General features: G+C 36.4%; 1 protein-coding gene and 1 pseudogene across 1 annotated transcript; one reads left to right on the forward strand and one right to left on the reverse strand.

Moving 5' to 3' along the window:
• Positions 1–676: 676 nt before the first annotated feature.
• LOC149427003 (uncharacterized) lies at positions 677–7,972 on the forward strand. Its single transcript, XM_089639441.1, has 2 exons — positions 677–863; positions 6,714–7,972. Exons 1-2 carry the CDS (start codon positions 818–820, stop codon positions 7,109–7,111), a joined length of 444 nt encoding a protein of 147 aa, XP_089495567.1. The 5' UTR covers positions 677–817; the 3' UTR covers positions 7,112–7,972.
• A 1,393-nt stretch (positions 7,973–9,365) lies between these two features.
• On the reverse strand, positions 9,366–10,132 carry LOC149427004 (serine/threonine-protein kinase mTor pseudogene; annotated as a pseudogene).
• Between the last annotated feature and the right edge of the window lie 2,014 nt (positions 10,133–12,146).

A 12,146-nucleotide genomic window follows, 5' to 3' on the forward strand; every position in this document is an offset into this window, starting at 1 on the left:
TAATTTAAGTCTGTATAACTTAGGAGTAGGAATATTCTTATTTTTGTACTATTTACTTGCTGTTATAATATGTCAAATGGATATGGTTATATGTATTTTTACTATTACTTTTGTGAACTTGCAATATTCAGAATATTATTTTTTTATTAACTATGTATGTAAAAGCCCAATGGGCGTATAAATAAATAAATAAATAATAAAAAGTAAGAATTATATTTATTTATTTATTGGACAATTTGTATAGCGCCGCTTTTGTGAGATATCATCTCAGGTGCGCTATATTGTAATAATCTATTTACAATATAAACTCACCCTCTCTCTGTGAATGACCTTATATCTACCTATTAAATGTAACTATTGTTACTATCACTTAAACTGGGCGAAGTCCAACCAAGTGCCGCCCGGAGGGCCTAGCAGCAAAAAACCCGCGGAGCGGGTTTTCAACTGCTAGTCATAATAAATAGTTCTACAGTAGTCTGCGCGTGCCATATGCGCTTTCAATAAATGTATTCACGAAACATCATAATAAATAAACAATAAATTTCATTGTAATCTGTTTCGTAAAAAAATGTACCTAAGTGAAATTGGCATTATGTCGAAATATTTTCAGGTTCAAAGGTTTTATCAGATAGTCGAGTGTGTCGTACGATTACAAATACACTGACATTCATACAATATTCTCTCAAAAAGTCAGAGAGGTGTAGTCCATTGATCGAACGCATTTCCAAGAGTCTGGTTGTACGTTGTATCCAGTAAAGTTGTATCTGTGTGAATTGTGCTGAACTTATCCGAACATTCTGAACCGAGAGAAAGCAATATGGCCAATCCCGACCCAAACCAAGTTATAGATTTTGAGGAATTGGGTAAGTTATTTATATATTTAACTTGAGCAGATTGCCGTACAATCCCGTGACAATTACGCAATGTTGGTCAACGTAGAGACATTCGCATGAAGTAGTTGTTGAAATGTAGTATTGTGTAGTTTAAAGTAGGTCGGCAGCTGCTGATCAAATAAGTTAAGGCGATGCACTGTCGTGTAATATTTTAAATTGAGCCGTTATCAATAACAACCCTTACGTAGATGGCGACAAGGTTATTCCCGCTTAACACCATCCGCCTGTTTTGATTTATGCAAGAACATGGCCAAAAAGTGCCTTTTATTTTATTTTGTGGATGTTCAGGCATAAATATTTTTTTTTCGATCATTTTATAAATAACTTAATTGCCACATTATACAATAAAATCTTAACCGAAAATAGGTTCGTAAGTAGGAGATTTTGAACTTTAAAGCAGCTTTCATAGGCTTTCTGGGCTTATAAAAAGACTTATCTAAAAAATACTCGATTATTTCAAAGGCCAAAATGTATTCTACTAACAATATTTAATTAAAACATCTGAAACATTTGTAGGCGACCAAAGTTTCAAACCAAAAACACATGATTTTGCATTACTACGTATGGCATCGCCTTAATATCAAATCTGTGGCGGGTAGTTACTAGCAGTACTAGGTAGGTACCTTCTCCGCAGGCGGATGAGAAGGGGCTTTTCAGATGGTTTCCGGTTTTACCACTCTGCCGCCCGGGAGGAAATAATTTTAGAGTTTAGACTTATCCAAGAAATTCGATTATTTATTTTTGTGAAAGCACTGAAACAATGCATGATTTAAATCAACACATCGACAATTCAACACACCTTTGAAAAATGTGACATTAAGTCATTAGTCGAATTTAATGTTTCAAAGACCCAATCCTGTCGAATTACGTCTAAAAGGGATCCAAATGATAATCTAGTCTCCTTCAACGGAAGCAATCTTCCGAACAGGCCTTCCATTGATATGCTTGGTGTAACTATAAGTGACCAGCTCAGGTACGGGGGCTCCATCGAAGCCAGAGTAAAGTTGGCCTCTCAGAAGCTGGGCGTACTGTACAGGGCCCGCAGATACTTTAATAGTACACAACTGCTGACCCTGTACAAATCGCAAGTGCGCCCTACTGTCGAATTTGGCAGCCATCTCTGGTCCGGAGCCCCAAAATACCTGAAAAAAACCCTTGACTCTGTGCAGAAACGGGCGGTCCGTTTGATAGATTCCCCAATCTCAACAAATGGACTGCAATCTTTAGAGCACAGGCGTCAGGTAGGTATGCTGTCCTTGTTCTATCGGTATTACAATGGAAGATGCTCTGAGGAACTAGCGTCATTGATCCCTTCGGCACCGGTGCGTAGTCGGGATACACGCCAAACGCGCGCCCAACATTTGTACACGGTTGAAATTTGTCACATGAGAACGGGTCGCTTCTACGATTCGTTCTTAAGTTCAACAGCTCTGCTGTGGAACGAACTGCCGGCCTCTGTGTTTCCTCCCTCCTACAACATGGGACTCTTCAAAACCCATGTTCACTCCTTCCTCTCCACAAAAAGACCCTCCACACAGCATCCCCAAAGATGACATAGGCCCTGAGGGAAATTATTTTCTTCAGGGCCTCCTGTGTGGAGTTAATATAAAAAAAAAAATAAAAAAAAACGATGAAAAAAAATAAAATTTAAACCTAACCTAACCTACTTAACCCAGTTAATAAAGTTTTTGTTTTATCACTTTCCATGACTTTATATAACTTTTTAAAGATGTGATGAATTATCATTTTGATGATTTATCCGGTCACTGATTTTAGGTAGGTACCTACTTCAATGGCGCGGCTTCAATAGTTACGAAATGGTAGATTTTAATTTTTCTATTTATTGATCATCGCAGTAATAAAAATGTTAAAACTTAGGTTTATGATTCATTTACCATTGACTCAAAATTGGACGACCGCGACTTTTAAATTATTTGACTACAAATGCTATCTAAAGATTAACATTCTTGTGATATGCAATTCAAAGAATAGCACTTGCGATACGGTTTTTGCCACACCAATAAAACTTCCCCGTGTGACGTAAATTCTATGCAGGTTGGTATATTATAAATTTCACAATAATTTAAAAAGTAGATAGATATCAATTTTGTATTCTGAGAAAGTGAGCGCACAATGTACCTATTGCATGAGCACTTATATCGAAAGATATCATTTTTTATTCTGAGATAGCGAGTGCACAATATATTGCATGCGCATTTGTATACATAGTTACTTACCAGTTTTTAGGGATAAGATTTGGGTTTTTGATAATTTGTTTATTACAAATCTTATTTTATTCGCGCTTATTACAAACCTTCGTTGATTCGACTGCGTGTTAAAAAATATAATTATTTGCGAACAATAAAACTAAAAATATAATTATAACGAATTATAAATATATGCCAGAAACGGACGTAGCGCGTCGTTTTGGTCAGGACCGGACTTCTTAGGCCCGAGAGATGTGGGCAGGAGACTCAACCTCGGGGTGGGGGGCCCCGGCCAGGAACCGAATTTAATTTAATTTTTTTTTATTTTTACTTCACACAGAAGCCCCGATGGGATATAATTTCCTTAAAACATCTAATATTTGGGGATGCTGTGAAATGGTACACATTGAAGACAGCAAAATGATATACCAAATTTTCATAGGGCCCCAATGTTGGAGGTGGCCCCTGCTAGGTCCCACAATGGTACACATTGAGGACACAGCGCAGGTACGGATGTAAGTCGAAAATGTTGCTTATGCAATGATGTAGGACTTAGTTAGCAGTCGTTTGAAGTCGCGACATCTAGGTGGGAATCCGACGCATTTGCCCACTCGGCTACTAGCCGGTTAAGCTGATATGTTGTAACAATACTAAAATATTTCCGTTTAAGAAAATACTAAGGGATTTTCGTCTAAATATTGTTGGGATACTGACTCCCTGAAAAATAAAAATCGAAAGCATTAATTGGTTTGTGCTTCGACCCAGAAAAATTTTCACCTTCGCCGTTTTTTCCGTGTCTTTGTGAATGTAATAATTCATATTCCACTCCCTTCACCCTCACCTTATACCTGCCCCGAGGGGATACCATGGAAAACATTTCGTCTGTGGCGCTTCTCCATGTCTTTGTGAATGTAATAATTCATATTCCATTCCCTTCACTCATACCTGTCCAAAGGGTATACCATGGATACCATTTCGTCTGCGGCGCTTTTCCATGTCTTTGTGAATGTAATAATTCATATTCCACTCCCTTCACCCTCACCTTATACCTGCCCCAAGGAGATACAATGGAAAACATTTCATCTGCGGCGCTTTTCCATGTCTCTGTGAATGTAATAATTCATATTCCACTCCCTTCACCCTCACCTTATACCTGCCCCAAGGAGATACAATGGAAAACATTTCATCTGCGGCGCTTTTCCATGTCTTTGTTAATGTAATAATTCATATTCCACTCCTTTAACCCTCATCTCATACCTGCCCTGAGGGGTTACCGTGGAAAACATTTCGTCTGCGGCACTTTTCCATGTCTTTGTGGGCAAACTAATTTTTCTTTACTAGTTTCTCCAGTTGAGGATGTCATAGTTCCACAGAGCTCCTGTAGGTAATCTACACATTAAAAAACATTACCAAACGAAAAATAACATGTTGAGCCGCTTTACGGCTTACAACGGCCCTGTTCATAGCCCTGAGCAACGCAGAGAAATATATTTACATCAGCTTGTATGTAAATATATTTCTAGTTTATTTTGACTACTCTTTTGTTCCTTCCCTGTAAACTCTATGAAAAATTAAGCTGCCCCTCCCTAGTTTGAATACCGGCAACGCCCTTGAGTCAGCTAGCAGTGTTAGCACCGATATTTAAAAAATGTTTACATTATGCATGCTAAAATAAAAAAAAATGAATTAAATAACAATGCTTCATAATAAGTTATTTTTAATCATCATAGTCAAAATTATTGCTAAATATACTTTATAATATTATAAGCAATAATTAGTCGCCAGAAATATCCATAAAAATTGAAATATCTCCCGAGTAAAAATAAATGCCGCCGACGGGAATTGAACCCGTACCTTCTGATGTCCAGTCAGGTACTCTGGACCTGAAGGTGCGGGTTCAGTTCCTGTCGGCGGCATTTATTTTTACTCGGGAGATATTTCAATTTGTATGCAACTAATTATTGCTTATAATATAATTATTGCTTATAATTTGTGCTATGCATAAAAAACCTTGTCTTTACATTAGTTTATCATTAAAAAAATAATACTTAATATTATCTAAACCTATCATATTATATATTTTACTTTCTGTGTAATCAGCATTTTATACAATCATAAGGTCTGATTCATGGTGAAAAACATTTTATAATTAAAATATTATCATAATTTCCATCACTAATAATTACCTACCTACCTACTTACCTACCTACGTGCACGTCGGCATATACTTTCTTTTAACTGTGATATCCTTGTCAGACGTTACTGAGGAACAGTCTTTTGTCTTGCTTACACATACTTCCCCCAAGGAAAGGACAGCAAGTATATACAATCATCGAATTTTAATAGTTGAAAGGTTTTTACCAATGACGTAACAATATATGTAGAGCGCTGTAGAAATCTCAAAGTGGTAAGCCAAAAGCAAGACAATTGTATAACTTTCGATTTCATAGTTTTAGTACTAAAATGCAACGCGTCGCGTAAGGTCGTATGCTACTAAGATTTCATTTCTAAATACACACTAATTATTACAATTGTTTCTCAAGCATTTCAATGCCACCCGCTATCGTCTATTTTGTTCATATGCACATATTCTTTGTTCATAAGCACATATTCTTGTTCATATGCACATATTCTTTGAATGTCTATCATTTTCATACATGAATAATATTTGAATTAAGAATTTATTGGAAACATAGAGTGTTTCTTTCTTTCTAGACATTTTATGTTGAGTTTGTGAAACAATAACGAGACTAATTGTATTGTAAATTGATTAGTTTTTATAGTGAGGTATTAGTATATAAAATAAGTTTTAGTGTTTTTTATTTATTAAAAAAAAATCCTGTTCATGAAATTTTTGTTCCTGAAGTCGAATAACAAGTTTGAGACATGCTATTTGCAAGCAATGCATCTGTTTTCTGCTCGACACTCAACTCTGGTTGCGATACCTATACGTACCAACTAAAAATACTGTTAAAAATGTGTAGAAGATTTAAAGTTTATTTTTGTGATTCTGTTCATTTTACTAAAAAATATGTAATGATTTTAAAAACGATCTAAAACCGTCAATTCCGAAACGGTTCCAGCAATTATGATAATATTAAGTTATTGTGGCTACAACGACAATATGATCTAAAAAACGCCACTGGCTGGTAAGAAGTCTATCAACGTTGTCCAGCGTGATGTCAATGCCGCCATATTCACGAATAAACACGAACATGTCATTTTGGCAGCAAATCGAAAATGGCACATTTAAATCGTTATTGAAACTTTATTCGCCAACGTAATAGTAAATGTTTTTTTGATTTTTTTCGAAAAAACAAAATAAAAACCGTGAAAATACCATATTGTGCACAAGCAATTAATGGAAAAAAAAGTCATAATACTTCCAAAACCTGACATTTTGATGGTACTATGCTATACTAGCGGCACACTTTGTGCGTTGTAGTTTACATTCATACATTTTATGCATGATTATATCGTGCTACACTAACGCGTCTAACGGCCAGAGTTGCCAGCCATAACAAGTATTATTAATATTGTAGGGTATTTTGCAGAATACACTCTACCGGCATTCTAAATGCATAAAATGACCTGATAATATAATTATTTTCAGATCAAAGAACCCAAGCCCTGATAAAGCAAGCAACGGCTGCCAGGCTGCAGGCCTACGCACCATACTCCAAGTTCCAAGTAGGGGCAGCACTGAGAACCGACAAGACGACAGTCTACACCGGTTGCAACGTCGAGAGCAAAGTGTTCTCCCCGACTGTCTGCGCAGAGAGAACGGCCGTATGCAAGGCAGTCAGCGAAGGCCACAGGAATATAGTTGAGATCGCCATTGTCGCCCACCAGGATAACAGCTTCACAACTCCGTGCGGCGTTTGCCGTCAAGTTCTGTCAGAGTTCGGAACTCCTGACATGGACATCTATATGACTAAGCCGGAGATGAAAGAAGTATTACACATGAAACTGTCGGAGTTGTTACCACTGGCTTTTGAAGACTTTGAATAAGGTCATACCAAATCCATAACAAAACAGACAGTGAACAAAAGTAATGAAAAGCGAACTTATTCTTTTATTATGTTATTTTATATTTGGTTGCCCTTTTACCTGTATAAGATCACTCTATACCCAAAATTTGTAAATTGAAAATATTATAAAAAGTCACGTACAACTAATTTAAATGTTATAGAAAGGTCACTAGTGTTTTCTTTTTCTAGAGGTATCAATAGTTTGCTAAATGTACAACTCAATATTTCATAGTTGAAGTAATGGAGTTCTTTTAAACGCTTACATACATCGTAGGTGAAGAAAAAATAATTCTATATTTTATGAAATTACAATGTATCATTTATAATTATGAGCGTGTATTCTTAAATCATAAATTAAATACAACATAATAATTGTTTTTATTCAATGATAGTTCAATCTGGCATATTATGTCGTAAGATCAGAGCATTTCCACTTTGCAATAAAATCTAAATAAATGTAATAATTCTGAATGTGTCTGAAAACTGTTTTGAAAGGTGGTGGAAAACGTATTCAAATTTTATTATTAAAAATAAACATTATTACAATGAAAACATAAAAGTTTTAAAAATGGCTTCCTTGTGTTTTTTTTTATCTAAACACTGAACTGAAATTACTGATAACGAAAAACACACAAAAATATAAAGTTTCTTAAATTTTTTTCAAATTGTGGTTGGAAACCTTTGGTTTCAAAGAGGTGTACATTTTAATTCTTCTGTGATTAACTTCAAGATTTGAATATAAAGTGTGGTGGTTCTCTTTCTAACACCGTCTAGATCATGGGTGGCCAACCTTTTCAGCAGCCGGGCCAGATTATAGAAATGACATTTCCTACCGGGCCGTACTAGAGGTGAGTCGTACTAGCTCGCCTTGATACTTGCAACAACAACAACACAAGTATGAATAAATATATAGTCCAAATAGCTGTTCCTTAGTATTTCACATTTGTACTTAGTTTTATAAGTAATGGTATGCCGAAATAAATTATTGTATGGGGTATGGGAGCTCACTCGGTACTGGATTCCCCACAATATTTTTTTCGAATCCATGGGGAGGGGGGGGGGGGCGAGGGTGTTAGAGAATTTCTAAGAAAAGTAATTCCCCACATAAATTTCCGATGTAGGATTACCCACAGTGATTTTTCAAAAATCGACGGAGAGGGTAGCTAGAGAATTCCCTGTCGAAAAAATTTCCACATTTTGTCATGTCCTCTGGTGCATTTGCTTTATGGTTAATCCGTATTTCGGTTAGAGGAACACTCTTCTCAGCGTCTTGCGGCTGGCGAGTATTGCGTATACAGGACGCAAAAGAAGTCCAAGAGTTGAAAGACTCGCAGTACTCGGAAGACTTGCAAAACATGCAATACTCGCAAGCCGCGCAATACTCGCAAGACGCGCAATGCTGATAGTTGAATCAATGTATTGGGATACTTCCATATACGAGATATGATACGAACTACGAACGTTGGAATGTTTTTTTTTGTGGATTTACGTACACTAAAAGAAAAAAAAATGTGTGCATAAGCTCCGCGGGCCACAAGTAGATACCCATCGGGCCACAGGTTGGCCACCCATGGTCTAGTTCATATTTCTAACCATAAGAATAAAGGAGAACGATTTCCATGAGACCATATGAGCTGTTCCCGAAAGCAAACAAATTTGCGTGAGGGTTTAATAATATGTACATAATCAAAAGTTGTAAATTCTTATCGAGCATTCACACTCGTCTCTGTAGTCACACCAAAAGACCATCCATGGAAAAAATGTAGGAAGGAACTTGATGATGTCAATGACACACACTGGTAATAATGATGGTCGTTTATTTAATAATATTGGTTAGGAAGTTAAGGTTCTCTCAACCCGGAAAAGTTTTCTTCAAAATACAATTTGGGTTAGACCATTTGGAAGGAAATAAAATTATACTTTAATAAAGTTAGATAAAAATAAACATAATGTATTCTTACTTCCAGACAATTATTTGTTAAATAATTAAAGTATTGTGTTGTAGAAAATATAAAATATCATTTTTAATATCGTGAATATTACATAGATAGGTACTAGAAAGAATAAAATTATGGCATTTAACATTAAAAATGTCACGCTTACCGACACATAAAAGAAAATAATTTGTTGTAAGTTATGGGAAGGAACCTCAAAAAGCATTAAATCCTAGCATTCAAAGCTTCAAGATTCCAATATAACGGCTGCCTGTTCCTATATATGATTTGTTGTGGAAGTTACCAGAAGGGACACCAGCCAATGTAGCACTGGCAAAGGTTCTCATTGCTGGTGGCTTGCTGTATCAACAGATCTACCTGGCTCGCCACGTGCAGAATCTCTTCCCGGTTGAAGTCTCGCCCCGTCAACTTGTCCCGGACTCGGGTGATAATAGCCAGGGCCTTCTTATTGAGGGCTTCAGGCTGGACCTCCATGGGAAGGAAGCGGGCAGGGGGTGGGAGGAGTGCCGGAGGGGCGGAGAGGGAGGATGCTTCACACCCTCCGAATCGTGCAGCTCCCAAGAAACCTTACCGAGAGCGCCACCCAGAATCTATCAACCTCCAGTTGAGGAGTGGATCGTGCACAAAGTCTTCCAAAACGGCCATGAAACTGTTTTTGTTTCTATGGAGTACTGCCATGACAGATTCACACGTACGTATGTTAGTTCCTTCGATGCCTGTAATTTCCATTGCATTAATCAACATCCTAGTAAGCCTAAAAGGTATTTTTTCGGAAATTTGTCACGAGTAACGGCAACTTCTAAATAATCACCAAAATCAATGTGTAAAATTTTTCCAGTCACATGTTCCAACATGAGATTAGAGGGGTGAAGATCTCCTAGATCCAAAATGTAGCCCACCATGGACATTACTGCTAAGGAACGAGTATAATATGTCCTGCGTTCAAACCACACTTCTGATAAGGGACTCTTGAGCCAAAGGAGTCGAACTAGGTGATCCCCGGCTGTGTGCTCCATGGCATGCTCAAGCACTTCAACCTTTTGCATCAGAAAATTAAATTAAATTAACAATAAAACTAATTGTTATTAGAGTGTCTCTGTGTTGTTATTAAGACAATTTAAGTTATTATACAGTTTTAAAAACCTAAAGAAGTTAACCTGAAACTTGTTCTGTCACTTTAAAAAAAATCTTATTAATTTCTATTAAAATACATAATTTAGTGCATTACATCAGTCTGGATTTTCTGTGATAGTAATAAAATAGTGAATTCTGTGGCTTTTCATGAAAATACGTTTTAAATTTAACTGTTGTTATTGCCGAACAGAACTTTTAAAAACAACCTAAATTTTTTTTTAATATCCGGAGTATTCATAAAAAATTTGATGAATTTTGTTTTTCCTCAATTCTCTAGGATTTAAACCATTTGTGATTATACTTACGGAAACGCAAATGTGTGAATCAATCCCTCACTCCATCTCTGATTATAAGACATACTCACTTCCTTCTAAACATACTTCGCATGACGGTCTAACGATTTTTTACAGTGCTCACAATATAACTAAGGTAAAAATAAATATCCTTAAATTTAAGTTTTCTAATGCCATACATTGATCATTTAAACTAAACAATAAAACATACTCTATAATTCTTCCTTAGATTCTAAAGCTTTTATCACAGTACTAAAATATTTCATAAACGAAAATACTTGCAACCAATTAGATTTCACGTTTACCGTAGGGGAAATAAAAATTAATATAGAACATTCTATCCTAAGCCCAATTGCAAATGAATATCTAAATGTTATATATAGCGAAGGATATCTATCTATTTTGTATAAATAGCCCCACCAGATACGGTTCTTGTTTTGATCATATATTTCTCAAAACCAATAAAAAAATTATACCCAGGTCAGCTGTCCTAAAAATTGATATAACCTATCATTTCCCAACTTTTTTCGGTCACAATACTTTAAAGTATCATCATACAATTAAAGACCAACAAGTAGTGTAGCGTGTTCTATTACACTTTGAGTGAACTGTAAAAAACGATAATTAGAAGCTCATTCAATTGGTTCTGAATATCACGGGGATAAGTGGAAGAAGGAAAACAGCTTACCTGAACTCCCATGAATCCGGGCAAAAATACGGGCTCTCGATGCAATTTGCACTGGTGAATTTTCCTCCACAACGAGACGAACGAAAAAACGAATTTATTTTGGTATTTCCACATATGATACGACGACAAAACCAAGGTGGCACCTTCCTGTTGAACGACACGAATTCGACTGGTATTTGTGACAATTAGTGCAACATAAATGTTCATAATGTCCAATGTGGGTAGGGCTGTTTATAGGGAAGGGGATGGATAGTAGGAAAAATGGTAGGTAATTCAAAAGCTGTTTCAATACTAAACATTCCGCCCACCTTGAGGAAATATACAAATTTTCTCAACAATCGACATAAAAAAAAGAAGATGTACAAAATATATATATATAAACTTAAGTTAATGTAACGAAAACTAAAATTAGAGACTAAACAGAACAAAATTTATTCGATAGGTAATCGATATAGTTTCACTACGGGGCGTTTAAAAACACCCTGTGGCGTACGAACTGAAAGACACGAACAATTTTATCAGCGCCAGGAAATAATTCAATAACTCGCCCAACGGGCCAACGCATGGGCGCAGAATGCGAGTCGTCAATCATTACTAGATCGTCGACTTTCAGATTGGGTGATGATGACGACCACTTGTTCCGTTGTTGAAGAGTGTGTAAATATTCTTTTCGCCAACGATTCCATAAATGTTGAGACATTTGTTTCAATAATTGCCAGCGCGATAGACGGTTCATTGGTACGTCCACAAAATCTTCTTCAACAACAGAAACTAGAGGAGCTCCAATCAAAAATTGCGCTGGAGTCAGGGCGTCCATTTCAGACGGATCCGTTGACATCACACCAATAGGATGAGAATTTAAGATTGCTTCTATACGAGTCAAAACAGTGGCTAGCTCTTCAAAAGTGAGTACTTGATTTCCCACCACCCTTTTCAAATGATGTT

Source organism: Hesperophylax consimilis, chromosome 1 (assembly GCF_061612785.1).
Source record: "Hesperophylax consimilis isolate HC1 chromosome 1, BYU_Hcon_1.0, whole genome shotgun sequence".
Classification (NCBI taxonomy): domain Eukaryota; kingdom Metazoa; phylum Arthropoda; class Insecta; order Trichoptera; family Limnephilidae; genus Hesperophylax; species Hesperophylax consimilis.

Excerpts from the sequence above, each read along its gene's own strand:
- LOC149427003 (XM_089639441.1), top strand. The coding sequence starts at position 818 with ATGGCCAATCCCGACCCAAACCAAGTTATAGATTTTGAGGAATTGG. Across the intron at positions 864-6,713 it reads TATAGATTTTGAGGAATTGG|ATCAAAGAACCCAAGCCCTG; the intron begins GTAAGTTATTTA and ends AATTATTTTCAG.